Raw genomic sequence first — 21,286 nt, 5'->3', positions numbered from 1 at the left:
TTTATACTCAATACACTGACTGAAGGCCAACATATCGAAAGCCTTGTTGACCAAAGAACTGCAGATGCTGGCTAATATAGAGTGCATTTAGAAAGTATTCAGACCCGTGCACTTTTTCCACATTTTGCTACGTTACAGCCTTATTTTAAAATGGATTTAAAAAAAAGTTTTAATCATCAATCTACACACAATACCCTATAATAAAAAAAGTTCTGTCGGGTTGGATGGGGAGCGTCGATTCACAGCTATTTTCAGGTCCATCCAGAGATGTTCGATCGCGTTCAAGTCCGGGCTCTGGCTGGGCCACTCAAGTACATTCACAGACTTGTCATGAAGCCACTGCTGCATTGTCTTGGCTGTGTGCTTAGGGTCGTTGTCCTGTTGGAATGTGAACCTCCGCCCCAGTCTGAGGTCCAGAACGCTCTGGGGCAGGTTTTCATCAAGGATCTCTCTTTACTTTGCTCTGTTCATCTTTCCCTCGATGCTGGCTAGTCTCCCAGTTCCTGCCGCTGAAAAACATCCCCACAGCATGATGCTGCCACCACCATGCTTCACCGTAGGTATGGTATTGGCCAGGTGATGAGCAGTGCCGTTTGGCATTCATGCCAAAGAGTTCAATCTTGGTTTCATCAGACCAGAGAATCTTGTTTCTCGTGGTCTGAGAGTCCTTCAGGTGCCTTTTGGAAAACTCCAAGCGGGCTGTTATGTGCCTTTTACTGAGGAGTGGCTTCCGTCTGGCCACTCTACCATAAAGGCCTGAGTGGTGGAGTGCTGCAGATATAGTTGTCCTTCTGGAAGATTCTCCAATCTTCACAGAACTCTGGAGCTCTGTCAGAGTGACCATCGGGTTCTTGGTCACCTCCGTGACCAAGGTCCTTCTCCTCAGATTGTTCAGTTTGGCCGGGCGGCCAGCTCTATGAAGAGTCCTGGTGCTTCCAAAGTTCTTCCATTTAAGAATAACGGAGGCCACTGTGCTCTTTGGGACCTGCAATGCTGCAGAAATTGTTTTATACCCTTCCCCAGATCTGTGTCTCAACACAATCCTGTCTCTGAGGTCTACGGACAATTCCTTCGTCCTCATGGCTTGGTTTTTGCTCTGACATGCACTGTCAACTGTGGGACCTTATATAGACAGGTGTGTGCCTTTCCAAATCATGTACAATCAATTTAATTTACCACTGGTGGACTGCAATCAAGTTGTAGAGACATCTCAAAGATAATCAATGGAAACGGGATGAACTTAAGCTCAATTTTGAGCGTCATAGCAAAGGGTCTGAATACTTATGTAAATGTGATATTTCTGTTATTTCTTGTTAATTACTTTGCAAAAATTTCAAAACACCCATTTTCGCTTTTTTATTATGGGGTATTGTGTGTAGATTGATGATTCAAAAAAATGAATTTAATCCATTTTAAAACAAGGCTGTAACGTAGCAAAATTTGGAAAAAATGAAGGGGTCTGAATACTTTCTGAATGCACTGTACAAAAGGACAATGTGCCGGGGTAACTTAGCAGGTCAGACAGCATTACTGGAGAACATGGATAGGTGAGACCCTTCTTCAGTCTGGAGAAGATTTGCTGCCTGACTTGCTGAGTTACTCCAGCACTTTACATTCGAACTTGCCTATCCTTTAAAGTAGTATTTTAGAGTAACAAAGGCACTGGCCCTAGTTGTAAAGATCTGTACAGAATTTCGTCCCAGGGTGGTGTGGCAACAGAAGCTAACGAGATGATGGTCTGAAGAAGGGTCTCGACGTGAAACGTCACCTATTCCTTTTCTCCAGCGATGCTGTCTGGTCCGCTGAATTACTCCAGTTTTTTGTGTCTATCTTAGATGGTTTTACGGTTTAGAAAGAATAGAAATCAACAGCACAACTTTGTTAGAGGTTTAAAGAAAATATCCCTCAGTTTACCAGGTCAAAGGTTAATCTCTAATCGTTCAGTCTGTTTCCTGGAAGATAACACACCTCATCGTGTATAAGGGGTTTATAGAAATGCAAATATTGAATCAAATAGGTTTGGACATACAAGCGATTTTCAGCGCACCATGTAAAGTAGGAATAATTCTGAAATTCACAGGAAGGAAGCTTTGTGTGCATTGTAGCCCTTTGGGATCATTAGTGCAGCCTCAAAGTGAAAAGCTCCTGACGCAATGTGACTTGCTCACAGCGTGTGGCCCACTTTGAACTTTCGATCATAAAAATCCCCCCTCTGATGATTTTCATATGTAAAAGGAAGGGTGAAGGTTCATTTCCTCCCTTGCCATAGTGGTGTGACTGCCGACCTCCCAGGCTGTGGCCATTCAGTCTGTTCACAAGTGGAGAGGCTCCCTTCCCTCCCAGTCACCGAGCCTTGTGTATCTCTTCTGCCAGCGGACATGCACGCAGCCTCCGCTGACTGTCACCTCATGAAGCAGCAAGTCATTCCTAAATGGGGGCCTTCACTCAGCAAAATACCCCATGGTGCCTCACAGAAGTGCTGTCTAACAAAGTGTAAAGATGGGCCACAAGGTTGCAGAAAAGGTGAGGAAGGGTCTCAACCCGAAACGTCACCCATTCGTTCTCTCCAGAGACGCCTCCTGTCCCACTGAGTTACTCCAGCATTTTGTGTCAACCTTAAGGTGACCTTGGATCAGAGAAGTAGGTTTTAAGGAGTATCTTATAATGTGGTGAAAAGGTTTAATTTTGGAATTTAGGATCTAAAAAGCTGGAGGCATGTATATGTATAAACATACATATATACCTAACAATAAAAGACAAAAGATGTCAAAACCAATGTCCCCAAGTCTATGTAGTTCAGAGCATATTTGGAGGTTGTCGTGTTTAATAGCCTGATAGCTGTAGGGGGGGAAGCTGTTTATGATCCTGCATGTTACAGTTTTCAGGCTCCTACATCTTCTTCCCGATGGCAGGAGTGAAGTGAGTGTGTTGGCCAGGGTGGTGTGGGTCTCTGATGATGCTGGCTGCCTTTGAGACAGCGACCCCTGGAAATCCCTTCGATGGTGGGAGGTCAGTACCTGTGATGGACTGAGCAGTGTTCACCACTTTTTAACAGTCTTTTTCGCTGCTGCAAATCAATTGTAGTTTGATTCAAATTAAGGAGGTGCAAGCTCCCCAGAAGCAGTGCACACCAATCACAGCGAAAGCTGACCAGGTTCAATAGTGTTTTATTTTACATGGAGCACACATGCACGAATCACCATATTTTGGCGTCATTTACAAAAAGCCCAGTTATTGTACTGCTTTTGAAATGCTGCTGATTCTGAAGTGTCTGTGTGCACTCTGTTGGGTCTCTTTATCAGACTGTCACTGTGCTGCGTCTGTGGTGATGGTGGGTGTACTTGTGCACTGCCATCACCTCTCTACTGGGTTTGTACTTTCCCACTGGCTCCTGGCCTGACTGCAGCTATTAGGTACTACAGCCACCTCTCATTTTACACGGGGATTACGTTCTTGAAAAGTTGCCTGTATCTCAGAAAAGGTGCAAATTAAACATTTTTACCTTAAGAATGTGTGTAAATCATACAGGTTTGGGGAAGAGTCATATAACTGTCTACATCACACAATAAACAATTCAGTTAATAAACAGTTAATAAAGAAAAAAAGCACACACAAAGCGAAGATGGTGTGGACTAAAACTGAGCAAGGGGAAAGCCCCTTTCTTTAATTCATTCCTCTCCCAACCTTACTGTGCCTCCATAATCTTATTTTACTCTTTTGACTCGGTGTCGACCTGTCTAATTTCATGCATTGGTCATGTAATTAATTGAAAGTTGTCGTGAACTGCCATCAGCCTAAACATTGCACAGCCCCCTGCTGTAGCCATGATTTGAGTCCAGACTGGATGGTGAGAGCCATTGGTTTATCAGCTCTCTCTCACCCACACCCTCCTGCATAGTCAAGAGTCAGTGGTGGTAACACACAGGTGTTAGCTCGGAGTGCAGGGTGCAGAATGAGCTTCAGTCCTCTTATATAAGTATTTGGGAGGGTTTTTCAGAGCAGTAGCTTGAGCTGGTAGACAATTGTGAATAAAGATTTAAGTTGGATTTGAAGGATGGGAGAGTGCAGTACCCGAGGTCACAATGTGGTGAATTTGGACTGGTGTGGCTCTTGGGAGGCTCAAGAGTTATTGAGCCCTTCAGTTTACCAGGTCCATGCCATCCATTGTATCCACCTTCAAAGATCCCATTTACCTGCACTACATCCGTAAGCCTTCTGTGCCTTGTCTGGATGTTTTTTAAATGGTGGGCTGATTAGTAAGTTTGCTGATAGTTGTTCAATGGTACGTTATTGTCACATGCACCTAGATACAGTACAATTCTTTGTTTTGCATACAATTCAGTGAAATCATACCCTACATAGGATAGGTAGTCTTTTTTATCAGGATGCAAATGTCAAATTTAGATAGGTTTAAGGTGAGTTGGGAAAGTTTAAAGGATATTTACATCGCAAATTTTAGATTGCAATGTAAACTATAAGTTAGAAAGTAATAGATGTGTGCAAGGAGAAGTGGTACAAGCACATATGACAGCAATATTTAAACAATCTTTGATTTTCCACCCCAGGAAAATAGATTTTCATACTTAGCCAAGCAATCCACTGAGTAATAAGATGAAAATTAAGATCCGTTTCAAGCACTGAGGGTACTGAGAACTCGCCTTTCTTAATAGTTGCTTAAGGAATAATCCTAAAACAATTCCAACAACAGAAAGACACCAACATCACAGATTTTATTTTGCACCTAATATTTGTCAATTTTGCCTAGATCTTCATTTGCTCCATTCACTATTTGTTCCCTCTTCCCCAGCTCTGCACCATTGCCAGACCCTGGCAACAGCAAGATTATTTTCGCCCCTTAATTCTGATGCAGAACCGGTGATGATCCCCAGCAATCAAATCTGGTCTGAGAAACTTTAAAGTTGAAATCCTGCAGCTTCCTGCATGTGCAATTTATGTGGCCCACTTAACACCTCTTTGCAGTTCATCTTGCAGTTCATCTCACGTGGCCTTGATTTTGGCGCAGTTTGCTCACGCAGTAAAAGAAAATTAACACAACATGCTGGTTTTAAAAGGTTCTAAAAGGATTGAGAACCATGTAAACTTCCATTGGAAATGCATGGGAACTGATCCCACGCTGTCTTTGTGGTTCAATTCAGTAATGAAAGCAGTCTGCACACGCTTTAATTCACGTGCAGCTAGAATTTTTGACAACTCTTTGCCATCCTGATGCACCTCAGGCACCTTGTGTCAGCTTTAGCATTGCCGGTCAGATGTGCCACATGGGTTAGCTCCTGTGTGACTATCCAACACTTCATTTTACTTCAAGAGTATGTTTGTAAGAAATATCCTTTGTGGTTCAGTTGGTGATATTCTCACCTTTGATCTGGAGGTTGTAAATTCAAGTCCTTTTTCAGAGACTTGATGGACACAATCCCCCAACAGTCCAGTATTCCCTCAATAAAGCCATTGAGGGTACTGACCTCCCCACCATCGAAGGTATTTATTCACAAAATGCTGGAGTAACTCAGCAGGTCAGGCAGCATCTCAGCAGAGAAGGAATGGGCGACGTTTCGGGTCGAGACCCTTCTTCAGTCTGAAGAAGGGTCTCGACCCGAAACGTCGCCCATTCCTTCTCTCCTGAGATGCTGCCTGACCTGCTGAGTTACTTCAGCATTTTGTAAATAAATACCTTCGATTTGTACCAGCATCTGCAGTTATTTTCTTACACTCCCCACCATCGAAGTGATTAACAAGAGTTACTGCATCAAAAAGGAAGCCAGTATTTTCAGAGACCCACACCACTGTAGCCTTGCTCTCATTTTACTCCTGCCATCAGGAAGAAGGTTCAGGAGCCTGAAAACTGTAACGTCCAGGTTCAGGAGCAGCTTTTTCCCTACAACCCTCGGGCTGTGAAACATTGCAACCTTGAAATAAGCTCCAAATGACAGAGACTCAGGGGCATTGTTTTTGACTTTGCCCTAATATTGATTGTTTGATTTATTTATATATAGATCTATTAATCTATATATCCAAACTGGACTTTTTTGTTGTTGTTTATTATGATCTTTGCAGAGTACTATGTTCACATAACTGTTGTGCTGCTACAAGTGAGAATTTCATTTTTCCATTTCGGGACATATGACAATAAGACACACTTGACTTGACTCTTGAATCCACCTGTATATTGTGCTGAGGTCTTTACATTATGGACTCACCCTTGTGCAGACCACGACTGCTATGATTATCTATCACTCACATGTGATTGAACAATAAGACAGGATTTGCCATAGCAATAAATGACTGCCTCGACCCTATCCCTCCACTCCACATCCCAAGAACCGGTCTACTAATTTTTTCCATGATCTTGGATTAATTATACTTGGAATAAACATCTGGTGGCTTGGCTAGAACTACATTGTAGTGCAAACAGGGAGGTTTGGGGCATTAACATTATTCCTTTTCTTTAAATATTCTTTTCCATCCAACTATTGATTGGCAGTGTTTGCAGGAGCCATGCATTGGGAGGGCAGACCAGATACCAGATGTTGTTGCCACTGACCGGTAATTGGTGAGCAGAACTTCAGCTACTCCGGCAAGTTTTTTTCTCCTGTTCTCGAGTACGCCTTTATTTTCTTTATATGCCATTCTTTAGATGCCATTATATTAGATTGATAATTGGAAAATTATGGGAGCATTCACCAGGGGCTATGGAATAATGTCTATAGTCATACACACTTTCCAGTGAAAGGTCAAGCGATATCTGCAGAATGCTTCCTGGAATCGGTTGGTTGGTAGTTCATGGATTATTCCCGTTTAACTTGTGTCTCGCAACAATGGCCAAATAGATTAGCGGGTTATTTATTTCATTCGTGTAACGTTGCTGCACGCAAGCTGAATCCTAAACTATGCTTCAGAAGTACTTCATTATGTCTAAGGTGTACCATAAATTATCTTTCATGTGCTTGGTACTTCTCAAAAGACGGTCTATCATGTCAATTCTCTCTTTCTTGCAACTACAGTGTTGCATGCCACGATAGCGCTACTGTAAGTCCAGTTATTTAGACCAAGCTGAGATGATTGCTCATTTCTTCGGAGACGTCCTGGAGAAGGATGCAAAGATCTTTGTCCCAGTTCATCCCAAGCAGCTCCACAACTGAGAACTCTCATTTTATCTATGGGCTGTTTACCAGGGACACTTTCGGAGATTTTCTTTTTTAGATTTAGAGATACAGAGCGGAAACAGGCCCTTCAGCCCATCGAGCCCCAGCCGCCCAGCGATCCCCGCACACTAACACTATCCTACACACACTAGGGACAATTTTTACATTTACCCAGTCAATTAACCTACATACCTGTACGTCTTTGGAGTGTGGGAGGTAACCGAAGATCTCGGAGAAAACCCACGCAGGTCACGGGGAGAACGTACAAACTCCGTACAGACAGCGCCCGTAGTCAGGATCGAACCTGAGTCTCCGGCGCTGCATTCGCTGTAAGGCAGCAACTCTACCGCTGTGCCACCGTGCCGCCAAGTGTTGCTGGAAGACCTTCAAGACATCAAGTGTTGCTGGAAGACCTTCAATTCGGTGAAGGATGTTCTTTGGTCTGCCCAAAACCTGTTGGTCTCTCAGCCAGTGAGATGTGTGTCAGGGAATGTTGCTGACTGGCCCAATCCAGACTGCAGGCGTGTGTACTGAGTGATGGGGAATGAAGCTCAGTGCAACCAACAACGAGGCTCTGTGGGGGAGGAACACAGTCCAGTGTCCCCCAGCTGCTGGACACTGAGGGGGATGAATTTGGTGGGGGCACCCCTCAAACAGGGGAAGGGATATCACCCCACAGGGACACATAAGTGGCAAGGGTGTTTTGTGTAAATAGAGATGCGAACACTAATAATTGTAATACCATTGAATCTATAAACACTGAGAATGTACGAAGACTTTTCTGCAGTTTTTGTTTTGTGTATATTTTGGATTCTGAATAAAGTTTATTTTTGAAAAATAACTAAGGTGATCTAGTGCTTGGAGTAATAAAGGGCCTTTCTAGGTCAGGCACTGAAGGAACATCAGGGTGAGCTCAGAAAAGAGACCATTGAGATGGAGATGTGGTGAACCCCAACTGGGAGTGTACAAAGATCCCCCTCGGTTGGGTCTCTGAAGTGAATATGGAGAAATAAGGGGCGGTGGGATGGGAGGGCTGGCATAGGGTTATCTGAGCATGGAGAACTGCTTGGCTTGGCTGAACGATTGGTCTACAGTTGCGTATGGTGCTGATTAGGTGGTGTGGATGCTAACGGTCGCAAGAAGAGGTAGATATTAAAAGTAATGAGGGGGTAGTTGTAAAAGCAGCAAGAAGAATTGATTGGGTGTAAGGGACGTGTAAAGATTGAGCAGAAAGCTTGTAGGTGGTGAGTTTGCAGGCACGTAGAGATGTGCTGGGGTGTGTTTGAAGGTACAGATAGTTTAGAGATACAGCGGGGAAACAGGCCCTTAGGTCCACCAAGTCCACGCCGACCAGTAATCCCCGCACACTTACACTATCCTACACACACTAGGGGCAATTTAAAATTATACCAAGCCAATTAACCTGCAAAGCTGTACATCTTTGGAGTACATGGGGAGGAGTTGGGGGTGTCTTTGAAGGCAGCATGGGTGTGTTGAGGGGTGTGTCTGAAAGCAGCACGGAAAGGCAACATGGAAAGTGGTTGGCGGTGTGTTTGAGACCACCAGGCAGGGTTGCGGGGGAGGGGGTAATTTTAGAGCTCGCACAGAAAAATGTGGGTGAGTTTGAAATGGAGGCATGATGGAGATGGTTGTTTGGCAGTGCTGTAAGAGGCATAGATGAGAGCTGGTTGGGGTGTGGGATTGGCCTCAGAGGCAACTGGGTAGCACACAAGTGCAGGAGGAACTCAATGGGTCAGGCAGCATCTGGGGAGGGAATGGATGGATGACACTTCAGCTCGGAGCCCACCCCCAACCACTTTCCATGTTGCCTTTACACCACCCCCTTCCGTGCTGCTTTCAGTCCCATCCCTCAACACACCCATGCTGCCTTCAAAGACACCCCCAACTCTTCTCCACGTGCCTTCAAACCCAGCCCCAACTCCTCTCCATGTACTCCAAAGATGTACAGCTTTGTAGGTTAATTGGCTTGGCTGGGTTTTGGGAGAGCTCATTTGGTTGGGGAAATACCAAGAGCAATATAGGTGTTGGTCGGGCTGTCAGTGAGGGAGGTAGAGGTTGCACTGTGATGTTGCGTTAAGCAGCACTGGAAGCGATGTGGGCTGTGGTGGCCTTGGTCTGTGTTATTGTGTTTGGGATGAGTTGGGGCTGGGAATGGGGTTAAAAGCAGCAAAGGAAAGCCGATTGGATTGGTTCTCCAAACTGAAGCAATGTTGGCTCCTGGCCAATATACAGAAGGCACAAAACTGAAAACAGAACAAAATTCAACGAAATCATTCACGTTCTAGTCAGGTGCTTTAAACTGAGCTCCAGGTTCCTGACACAGGATTAGGCTTTTCTAAGAAAATATACTTCAGGAATTATCAACACAATGAATACAATTGTTCCTGGAAGAATAACATTTTGTTCTGAATTGCATGATGTACACAGTGGATTTCCTGGACATTAAGTTTTGCTTCTATTGTTAAATTATTGGATGGTTTTCAAAAATTTGAGCTTGCCAATCAAACCAATTTAACACAATTATTTTACAGTCTGATTTTCCTTCTCCTTCCTGCCAGTCTGAGGTTTATATTCAAGGTTGCATGTACTGATGTTTTCTGTAGCTTAATAGGTCCTTGTGTTGTTTTTCTTTCAAAAGCGTTTAATCATTTGGACATTTGATGTTTCACAGACAAGAGGTGATTTCAAACAGGTTTCCTTACTTTAGAAAATTGTTAATTTTCACCACAGGGTCACTCGACACTCTAAGGTGGCTTCAAAATGTTATGGTGCAAGTCAGAAAATTTAGGGGTTAATTAACACAAAATTACATAGGAGATAGTGTCTTAAGAAAGTTTATGGTTTATGGTTATAACATAGAAACAGGGCTCATGACCAACTAGTCTGCGTCACATATTTTCCAATAGTGTTTGGAGGATTGCACAAGGGTAGCACAGTGTCGCAGTGGGTAGACCTGCTGCCACACAGCATCAGAGGTCCATATTCCATCCTGACCTCTGGTGCTGTCTGTGTGGAGTTTGCATGTTCTCCCTGTGACCACGTGGGTTTCCTCCGAGTGTTTCTCCCCACATTCCCAAAGACGTGCAGGTTTGTAGGTTAATTGGATCCTGTAAATTGACCCCTAATGTGTAGGGAGAGTGGGAAAACATCGACTTTGTGTAATCAGGTGATCGATGGTCTGCGTGGACTCAGAGGGATGAAGGGCCTGTTTCCATTCTATATCACTAAACATAAACATAAATGTTGGCAAGTCATTTGGGTCCAGCCAACATTGTTAGTTAAGGACAAATGAGATGAATTCCAGCGTTGAGATGACAGCGATTCCACTTCATATTGGCATAACATTTGCATGAGTGTGACACCAGGATTCAGGAGGAATGGTCTTAATGTGTTGGAGTTGTGCTGAGTCCAAGGGAAAATGCCTTGTGGTTGTTGGAGGCCGATCATCTCAGTTCATGTACACCTGCATAGAGGGTTCTCAGAGCAGTGCCTGCTGACCAAGCATTTCTGCGGTTAAATTAATGACCATCCCACGGCACCAAAGTGGACATTTGTTAATGCTTGTGCAACACTTGGTTGTGTTTGCAACTCCTGTTTGTGATGGAGCAGTCTCTCCTCCCCTGCAGAGAGATCCAGATAATATTCAGATGGTGGTGAGTTGGCTTCATGGTTCCAAGTGCATGCTTTGGAATATCTACAATGAGATCATTTAACCACACTTTGGCTTTTTAATAACACTGTCATCTGGCAGTCAGGCACAACTATGTTGATCACGAAGGCAGCTAAGAAGCTGCACCGATCGTTTTAATACTTGACTTCTGGAAATCTTTTCATGATCTGCAAGGCAGGAGGCACGTATATGACAGAACATCTCGGACAAGTGCAGTTTCAACAACAGTCGGGAAGTTTAGTGTTATGCATGATAAAGCAACCTGCTTGATTACTATTCCAACGATAGACACAAAGTGCTGGAGTAACTCAGCGGATTAAGCAGCACCTCTGGAGAAAAAGGATGGGCGACGTTTCAGGTCGGAATCCTTCTTCAGACTGATTACTATTCCATCTGCTGCATTATATACTCACTCCCTCCATCTCTTGGGTTGTATGGCTGCAGTCTATACCAGGTACTAGATCTGCAGTAGCCACTCTCCAAGGTTCCTTCAACAGCATCTCCTGGATGTGGGACACTAACTGACCACGACACAAAGACCAGGTGCATGGGCACACCACCTCCTTGCAGCTTCCTCTTCATGTTGTACATCTTCATGGTTGATATGACTGGTCCTTTGGGCAAAATCTTGGAATTTACAACTTAATTATGTGAAAAGAATATCTGCAACATGGTGGTTGCTGTGGTTCAGGACTTGCCTTACCACCACCAATTCAAACGGAAATAGGGATGGGCAGTAACTCAGGATTATTGAAGACTCGCGGAACTGCAGATGGTGGAATCTAGTGCAGAACACAAAGTGCTGGACTACTCAGTGGGTCAGGCACTTCTTTGGAGGACATCGACAGACGACGTTTTGGATCGGGACCCTTCTTCAACCATTTTGAAGCCTTCTCCAGTCTGAAGAAGGGTCCCAACCCGAAATGTCACGTGTCTATATCTTCCAGAGAAGACAAAGTGTTGGAGTAACTCAGTGGGTCAGGCAGTATTTCTGTAGTACATGGACATGCAACATTTCGGTTCGGGACCTTTCTTCACACCAATTTGAGCTTCTCCAGTCTGAAGAAGGGTCCCGACCCGAAATGTCACGTGTCTATATCTTCCAGAGATGCTGTCTGGCCCACTGAGTTACTTCAGCACCTGATGTTCTAAGAATCATTGGCAGTTTTCTTTGGACATTATCAATTGGTGTGAATTATTCCTTCACACAAAAGGAAAAAAATCCTTTGCTCTACAGCAACATGATGCATAAACTGGTTTGTGAGATGCAGAAGCACTTGAACCAGAATTGTCTGGTCAATTGTCTAAATATCATCTGAGTCCTTAACCTGGATTGGAATTGCAAAGCTACTTTGCAGTAGGCTTGTCTAAACATGTTTGTTTTATTTTGCAGACGTATAATTTCACAAAGTAAAAATGGCACCTTTTGCACTGGATCACCTCGACGCTATCACTTGTGCCAAATCCAGGTACCAGTTACCTTTCCTGACTTATTGTCTTTTCTCTTCAAGGTGTTCAAAGTGTTTGTCATATGCAATCGATATTGAACCAGAACAATCAAATTCATACTTCCTGCAGCTTACAACAAAAATAAATGTGCAATAACTTAGTCACAGAGTTAAACAGTATGAAACAAGCCCTTTGGCCCAACTTTCTCATGCGGACCAAGATGCCCCATCTACGCTAGACCCACTTGCCCCCATTTTGCCCATATCCCTCTAAACCTTTCCTATCCATGTGCCTGTTCAAATGCCTTTTGAATGTTGATAGTACCTACCTCAACTTCCTCCTCTGGTGGCTTGTTCCATACACCCACCACTCTATGTGTAAAAAAGGTTAACCCTCAAGTTCTTATTAAATCTCTCCCCTCTCACAAGCCTATATCCTCTGGTTCTTGATTCCCCTACTCTGTGCATTCTGTGCATTCACGTTATCCATGATTTTATACACCTCTATAGGATCACCCCTCAGCCTCCTGCATTCCAAGGAATAACGTCCTAGCCTGCCCAACGTCTCCCTGCAGCTCAGGCCGGCAAGTTCTGGCAATATCCTTGTAAATCTTCTAGCTTGACGACATCTTTCCTATGACATGGTGACAATATCTGAACATAATACTCGAAATACTGCCTCACCAACGTTTTGTACAACTGTCTCATAACATTCCAAATTCTATAATCAATACCCTGACTGACGAAGGCCAATGTACTGAAAGCTTTCTTGACCACACTATCTACCTGTGATACCACGTTCAGGGTACTCTCTACCTGCACCCCTGGATCCCTCTGGTCTCCCACAGTCCCCAGCGTCCTGCCCTTTATCAGTTTTTCCAAGAAAACGAGACTATGATATAGAAAGCTATTGGAGAGGATTCTTCAGGATAGGATTTACTTCCATTCGGAAGAGAATATGTTAATAAAGGATAGTCAGCATGGCTATGAACACAGGTCTTATCTTATTAACTTAATTGCTTTTTGAGGAGGTGACGAACGTGATCGATGAGGGTAGGGAGGTTCACATACCTACCTATGTGGTAGGGAGGGTAGGAGTGTCACATACATATATACAAGATGTGCAATGAAATGAAAGTGGCAACGCCTGCGGATTGTGCTAAAACTACAAAACAGATTAGAAAAAAAAACTTTAACACAAAAAATAAATTAATACGGTAAATTAAATTAGATGCAGGAAAAATGTTCCCAATGTTGGGGGAGTTCAGAACCAGGGGCCACTGTCTAAGAATAAAGGGGAGGCCATTTGAAACTAAGGTTAGAAGAAACTTTTTCACCCAGAGAGTTGTGAATTTGTGGAATTCTCTGTCACAGAGGGCAGTGGAGGCCGATTCGCTGGATGAATTTAAAAGAGTGCCTAATAAAGCTTTCAGAGCTAGCGGAATTAGGGGATATGGGGAGAAGGCAGGCATGGGTAACTGATTGTGGATGATCAGCCATGATCTCAATGAATGGCGGTGCTGGCTAGAAGGGCCAAATGGCCTCCTCCTGCACCTATTTTCTATGTTCCTATGTTTCATTTTGTTTACATGGATTTTAGGAAGGCTTTTGATAAGTCTCCCATGGAAGGCTGATCCAGAAGATTAAGGTGTGCAGAATTAACAGGGACCTGGTCATATAGATTCAGGACTGTCTTAAGGATAGAAGACTGGTGGAAGAACAATATTCAGGCTGAAGGTCTTTGACCAGTGGAGTTCTGCAGGGATCTGTATTGGGACCTCTGCTGTTTGTGATATATATAGATGACATGGATGTAAATGTAAACAGGTTGGTTATTAAATTTGCAGATGGCACTAAGATTGCTGGTGTCGTAGACTGTGAGGAAGGTTGTCAAAGTATGCAGCAGGATTATAGATCAGCTACGGATATTTGCAGAGAATTGGCAGATAGAGTTTAATCCAAGCAAGTGTGCAGTGTTGCACATTGGGAAGTCAAATGTGAGGGGAAATTGTACAATAAAAGGCATGAACCTTAAGAGTATTGATATACAGTGGGATTTGGGGTCCAAATTCACAAAGTAGACAGAGTGGTTAAGAAGGCATATGGTATGTTTGCTTTCATAGGTCGGTGGTTTTGAGTATAAGAGTCGGGAAGTTGTGATGCAACTTTATAGGACTTTGATTAGACTGCATTTGATGTATTTTGTGCAGTTCTGATCACAGGACAGATGTGGAGGCTTTGAAAAAGGTGTAGAGGAGGTTTACCGAAATAAATCCTGGATTAGGAGATATTAGCTACAGGGAGAGGATGGACAGACTTGGAATGGTTTCTGTGGAATGCTGGAGGTTGCGGGGAGACCTGAAAGAAATATATAAAATTATGAGAGGTATGGATAAAGTAGGCAGTCGGAACCTTTTCTCCAGAATTGAAAAATCAAGCACCTGAGAGTACAGCTTTAAGGTGAGAGGGACAAAGCTTAAAGGAGATGTGCGGGGGAATTTTTTTACGGAGGGTGGTAAGTGCCAGGATTGCACTGCTGGGGATTGTGGTTGAGGCAAATGCAATAGTGGCATTTAAGAGACTTTTGGATAGGCATATGGATATGCAGGGAATGGAAGGATATGGATCATGTGCAGATAGATAAGAGATTTTCTTCATATTTGGCATAGACATTATGGGCCGCAGGGCCTGTTCTATGTTCTATGATAGTGCAACTAAATAAAGCACATAGAGCACAATTACACATAGAAAGAGGCTCAGATGAGATATAATGAGGTATTTCTCTTCACTTAAAGGGTGGTTGGAGTCTGGAATGCACTGTGATGGTACAAAGTCTGTAATTGTTTGATAGGATTGAGGTAGTTGTAGTCAGGGTTGTGCAGGGTAGTTCAAGAACCTAATGGTTAATGGCAAGAAGCTCTTCTTGAACCTGGAGATAATGATTCTCAAGCCCCTCTACACCTTCCCTATGGTGGCAATGAGATGAAACATTGGCTAGGATGGTGTAGGTCCTTGATGATATTAGCTACCTTCTCGAGACTGCGCTTCCTGTAGATCCGTTCAATGATATAAAGGTCAGTTCCTGTGACAGACAGGGTAATGACCACCACTTTCCCATCCAAATTCTTGGCTCTTAACGAAAGGCCCATTGACAAACAGCAGAGTCTGCACTGAAGTTTTAGAGTTGTACCTATGCCCTGAGATACTGATCTCACATCCTTCAGAAAATCGGGTATCTCTTTTTTTTCCTCTCTGTATAGCCGAACGACAAGGGGATTTGGGGATGAATAGACAACTTTGTTCACTGGCTGAATTAGATGCATTGTGTGAAGCTCTCTCTCCCCGCAGAACACAGCACTCTCCTTCAGGTTGTCAGTACAGATCCCACTCCAGAAAAATGATGGTGTTGAGAATTGAACCAACAGGAAGTTGTGTTTAAAACTAGATGGCAGTGTTTAAAACTGAAGGGCTTAAGTTTAGGGTAAGAGGTAAGAGGGTCATGTGAGATATAATGAGGATTTTCTTTTCACTCAAAGGGTGGTTGGAAACTGGTGAGGTGTGTGAAGGCAGAGAGTCTCACAACACTTATGAAGTATCCAGATACCCACTCAAATTGTCCAGATATAGGAAGCTCTGGACCAAAGTCCTGCTAAATGGAATTAGGGTAGATGGTTACTTGATGGCTGATATGGATATGGTAGCCACAAAGGCCTGTTTCCATTCTGTATGAATGTTTGACTAAGTTAAACGGAGGCTTCATACATCCCCTCTGGGTGAACATTGTGTGCGTCAGTGCACTATTTCAGATAAAACTGTGCGTTCTGTCTGACACTGGCCTATACTTAACCAAGAAACAACATCACCAAATTGGATTGTCACATTTTTTTAGTTGGAGCTTGTAACATAGGACTTAGCCACTGTGCTTTCCACATTACAACAATCCCTACAGTTGAAGATGTACTTGGTTACCATAAGGTGTCCAAGATGCCCCGTGAAGGTGAAAGGTGCTAAATAAATGCTGAATATTCCTTTCTTTGCATTAATAATAAATTTTCTGGTTCCACACAGCCCTGTCCAAACAATGGTGCCAGTTTCAAACAGCAGCAATGTTCAGCTTTCAATGCCAAAGCCTTCAGTGGCCGATATTATCATTGGGTTCCATTGTATCCAGGTAAGATGCTGTAAATTTACTATAAAAATAGAAACAAATAGGATTCTGGTTGCATTGTACAGTGGAATTTAAAACTGATATACAGTATAAAGTACCACTCTTTGGAACTTTTCCAGACCTGCATCTCTTTTTGATCTCTGCATTCTTCTGATTTTAATTTATCCCCACTAACAAACAAGCCTTTAGCTCCATAGATCCCAAATTCTTGAACTCGAGAATTCCAATTCTTAAATCTCTTGCTACTTTACTTCTTTCTCAGTTAAGATGCTCCTTTAAACCCACTTCTCTGATCAAGCCTTGGGTCGCCAATTGTAATGAGACCAAGTATGTTGAAGGTGCTACGTGATTGAAAATTATGGTAGCTAGTATCTAATTTGCATCACTCAAACTAATTTTGATGCAAAACATCATGAACATACATGCACACAGAGTGTTGAAGAAACTCAGCAGGTCAGTTGGCATTTATAGAGGAGATGGACTGATGACGTCTTGGTTCAAGACCCTTCTTCGGTCTGAGGATTAGTCCCCACCCGAAACGTCATCTTCCCATGTCCTCTGCAGATGTTACCTGACCCGCTGAGTTACTCCAGCACTTTGTGTTTTTTTAACTTGTAAACCAGCATCTGCAATTCCTTGTGTCCCCACACATATGCACACTTGTTTGTACGTTTGCTGTAACATCTAATTGCTATAAGCTGACACATTGTGAGGTCTATTGCAGGCAATTTGTTAGAGGTCGCATCAGGTGATCAGTTAAATGTTACTTTGGACTTGATGAGCCCAATTACTACTTGCCTGCCCTAGACCTCACAATGTGTCCACTTATAAACAATCAGATGTTATGGCAATGTGCGTACAAGTATCGCGAGTATGTACGTTGGCATTCTTGGTCTTGCATCAACATTATTTTGTGTGATGGAATGAGATATTGCTGTTTGGTGGCTGCGTGTAAATCTCTGGCTCCCTGCCAAGGTCAGAAATCCAGCAGGAAATCTAGCTATCAAAAACTCACCCAACTAAGGCTGATTGAAAATTGTTTTTCATGATGAGGAATGCCTGGACTCTGTGTCCAACACTCCATTTTGTTGTCAAACAGATGACTACATTAATATTTCAAACAAGCCGTGCGATTTGCAATGCACCACGACTGATGGAGAGCGGCAGTTAATGGTCCCTGCTCAGGACGGCACCTCTTGCCGGGACAGAACCTATCAGGGTGTTTGCATCACTGGGCAATGTGAGGTAAGGCTCATTTTAAGTTTGAGGTTTGAATTTGTGTTTGGAATCCTCTGGTCTCCTCCCACATTCCAAAGACGTGCGGGTTTGTAGGTTAATGGGCCTGTGTAAAAATTGCCCCTAATGTGCATGTAGTCTATAAGAAAGTCTTATCGAGTCCACATCACAAGATTAGAGCTGAACACACTTCTCGGCATCTGCATACAATGGCGTCTTGCGCTTCTTGTGCTTCTTGTGTGTAGTGGTGGAAAGATTTGTGGAAACAGGGCCGCGACGTGAACGCTCTTTCCTTGACCCCTATATAAGAAAAGGTTTCAAAGGTCTTTTATTGTCACGTGTGCCAATTAAGGTACAGTGATATGTGGGATAATATGAAACTAGTACGAACAGGTGATCAGTGGTCGTGCGCACTCGATGGGCCAAAGGGCCTGTTGCCATGCTGAATCTCTAAACTAAAGTAAACCACTCAGGAATGAGTGGAATACTCTCCACATGCTTGGATAGGTGCAGCTTCAAAATTTTCAAGAAGCTTGATACTGTGAAAGGACACAAAGTGCTGGAGTAACTCAGCGGGTCAGGCAGCACCTCTGATCAACATGGATAGGTGACACTTACGGTCACATTGATCATATGCCTCATACGTAGAGGACCTAGCAGCCGCTTGATAGGTGCCCCATCCACAACCATCATTGACTCCATCACTGAGGTATAACAGCAGCAGTTAATGTCATCCATAGTAGGATTAGTGTAAATGGATGCTTGATTGCCAATGAGGACTCGGTGGGCTGAAGGACCAGTTTCTGCGCTGTATAATTTTTGGGAAGCTACTGTCTGTCATGGTGGTGGAAGCAGATCCAAAAGGGAATTGAATAGGCACTTGAATGAAAATAATTTGAGGACATTAGGATGAGGGAGGGTGATTGGTACTGAATAAATTGTTGGTAGGAAAAGAACTGCAGATGCTGGTTAAAATTGAAGGTAGACACAAAATGCTGGAGTAACTCAGCGGATTTGGCAGCATCTCATGAGAGAAGGAATGGGTGACGTTTTGGGTCGAGACCCTTTTTCAGACTGAAGAAGGGTCTCGACACGAAATGTCACCCATTCCTTCTCTCCTGAGATGCTGCCTAACCCACTGAGTTACTCCAGCATTTTGTGTCTACCTTCGAATAAATTGTTGGCTTGTCCAGTCATCTCAATAAACATGACACTATTTTCTGGGTCTGAAGAAGGGTCTCAACCCGAAAACGTTAGCTATTCCTTTTCTCCAGAGACGCTGTCTGACCTGCTGAGTTACTGCAGCTTTTTGTGTCTATCTTCGGTTTAAACCTGTATCTGCAGTTCCTTCCTGCACAATTTTCTTTGCAGCCCATTGGATGTGATGGTCTCCTGTACTCCTCCAAAAGACTCGATAAGTGTGGACTGTGCGGTGGTGATGGCAGCACCTGCTTCCGGATCTCAGGCACCTACCGACGAGGCATCACACACTTAGGTAGGAGTGCAGCCAAGCCTGGTGTTTTGCCGCAGGTTAACAGTGGGGGCAAAGGGGCAGCTGACCTCAGAGGAGATGTTTCCATGACCATCTCAACATCGGCCCAGTGGAGCCTCTTGTTCTACGTTATTATCTCAGATCAGCGTTGAATGAAAGCTGTGGATTGCCTTGAGTCACCAGGTGCAAGAACAATAGCTTGGATTTATGTAGCGCCATGAACATCGCAAAATACGCCGTGAAATTTCACAGGATTATTTACAGATTAGAAAATGAACAAAAAGTCGTGTCTCAACAAACTGGAGTGGTTTGGATCAGTGTCCAGATGCTTTGTCAAAGAACTAGGTTAAAAGGAGAAATTGAAGGGAAGATGCAGGAATCTTGGAGGAAAGGATTTCCCGCATGTTGATCCAAAATGACTGGAGGCACAGCTGTCAACTCTGAGGTGAAGGGAGCAAGGTATTCTTGAGAAGCAACACAAATGTTTACTGGTATTGACTAATCTGTCACACAAAACACGACAAAGCTTGTCTGCAACACTTGTTGAAGGACCCCCCACAGGGTTTTTAGTCTACATCTTGAAAACATTCAATTGAGACTCGGAAATTCGAAGGTCACCATCATTAGGTTGGGGTTGAATTGCAGAAGTGCATCCCTAATGGGTGCATTCAGAGGTGATGAAGACTTTACGTCCATTTCTCCTTTGCTCTGCAGGTTATCTCTTTATCACAAACATTCCAGTTGGTGCTTCTGACATTCAAATAATTGAAAGGAGGAAAACAGAAAATATCTTGGGTAATTCTGTTAAATCATTTCATTCTTCTTAACCCTTCCACCTATGTCTCCTTTAGTTGCCGCGAGTTTATGTATCACTGCTTTCCTTTTTTCCTCCCTAAGCTCTCGCAGATGAAGGGGGCTACTTCTTCTTTAATGGGAACACTGCGATTGACAATCCTCGGAATTTCCGAGTGGCGGGAACAGTGTTCAAGTACAGACGGCCTGCAAACCCACTGTCTGATGGCTTTGAATACATCATTGCCCAAGGACCAACCAACCAGGGACTGAACGTAATGGTACGTAACACAGATAATGTCTAGAGCAGGCGCCATGGTCTCAGCCACATCGTTTTGTGCCCTGTGAGCTCTCAGCACCAGTCACATGAATGTACAGTTTAATTCCATGTCCTGGCAACAAATACATGGTACTGGAACCAGCGGAGGGTGAGGATTACAAAGGAATGGTCAGTAGACTATGTGTGAAGACAAGGTGACATTCTATAATGTCAGGGCCAGATGAGCACTGCCTTGAATGATTGTTGTAATTCATCTTTTGATTTGCAAACTTTCTTTCCTCCTATAAATATAAATGCCTACTGGGGTTCTGTTCCAACTGGTAGTTATATTTCTGATTTGATTGAATATTTAACCGCAATGTAACAAATCCATATTTTCCAGCTGTGCATTGCTATCAAGCATTGATGTGCAGCATCCTTTCATCCCCCCCTCCCCCCTGTCATCCTCTGTACCTTAGGACGCATAACTATTTGTACCCCACCCAATATTGTTTTTGCAACACACAACAGGCATTGGTACTTGCAAAAGGGAATGCTGCAGGATGTATCTGAATCTTTTGGCCCATCATGGCAATGTTGGCTCCTTTAAAGACTTTGCCAGGCTTTGTTTTGTTCCCACCGTACTTGCCTTTAATCATTAACAATAGTATGTAATTTTTCCCTTCAAGTACTTATATAGCTGTTGAAAACTTTCACCATCCTTTCAGGCACCCATGCAGACCATTCAAACTTGCTCCCATATCTTTGCAAATCTATTAACGTGTGTAATTTGTCATAGAAATCCATTGTACAATTAAGTACTATGAAGTCATGTAAGCCCCCTAACCATCACTTCATCAGTCAACAATCAAATGAGTAAAATCCAATATGGTTGCCCTATATGGGGCAGCCAATCAACTACTCACTTCACCTCTCCCTCTCCCCCTTCCTATAGCATAGCAAAGGGGATTACAGAGGCATGAGGCAGGAGCTGGCCAAAATTGACTGGAAGGAGGCCCTAGCAGGGAAGACGGTAGAAC

At 43.5% G+C, this 21,286-nt stretch overlaps 1 protein-coding gene across 3 annotated transcripts in view; it reads left to right on the top strand.

The window, feature by feature from the left end:
- LOC144597801 (ADAMTS-like protein 2) overlaps positions 1-21,286 on the top strand; it is a 94,126-nt gene that overhangs the window by 34,883 nt on the left and 37,957 nt on the right. For all 3 annotated transcript variants that reach the window (XM_078407401.1, XM_078407400.1, XM_078407402.1), the window contains exons 4-9: positions 12,245-12,320; positions 16,368-16,470; positions 17,567-17,712; positions 19,075-19,198; positions 19,910-19,990; positions 20,093-20,268. In XM_078407401.1, the coding sequence (XP_078263527.1) occupies positions 12,245-12,320; positions 16,368-16,470; positions 17,567-17,712; positions 19,075-19,198; positions 19,910-19,990; positions 20,093-20,268 (706 nt within the window). The remainder of the gene's footprint in view (positions 1-12,244; positions 12,321-16,367; positions 16,471-17,566; positions 17,713-19,074; positions 19,199-19,909; positions 19,991-20,092; positions 20,269-21,286) is intronic.

Source organism: Rhinoraja longicauda, chromosome 11, assembly GCF_053455715.1.
Source record: "Rhinoraja longicauda isolate Sanriku21f chromosome 11, sRhiLon1.1, whole genome shotgun sequence".
Lineage (NCBI taxonomy): Eukaryota > Metazoa > Chordata > Chondrichthyes > Rajiformes > Arhynchobatidae > Rhinoraja > Rhinoraja longicauda.
This window is presented reverse-complemented; position numbering and strand designations above follow the sequence as displayed.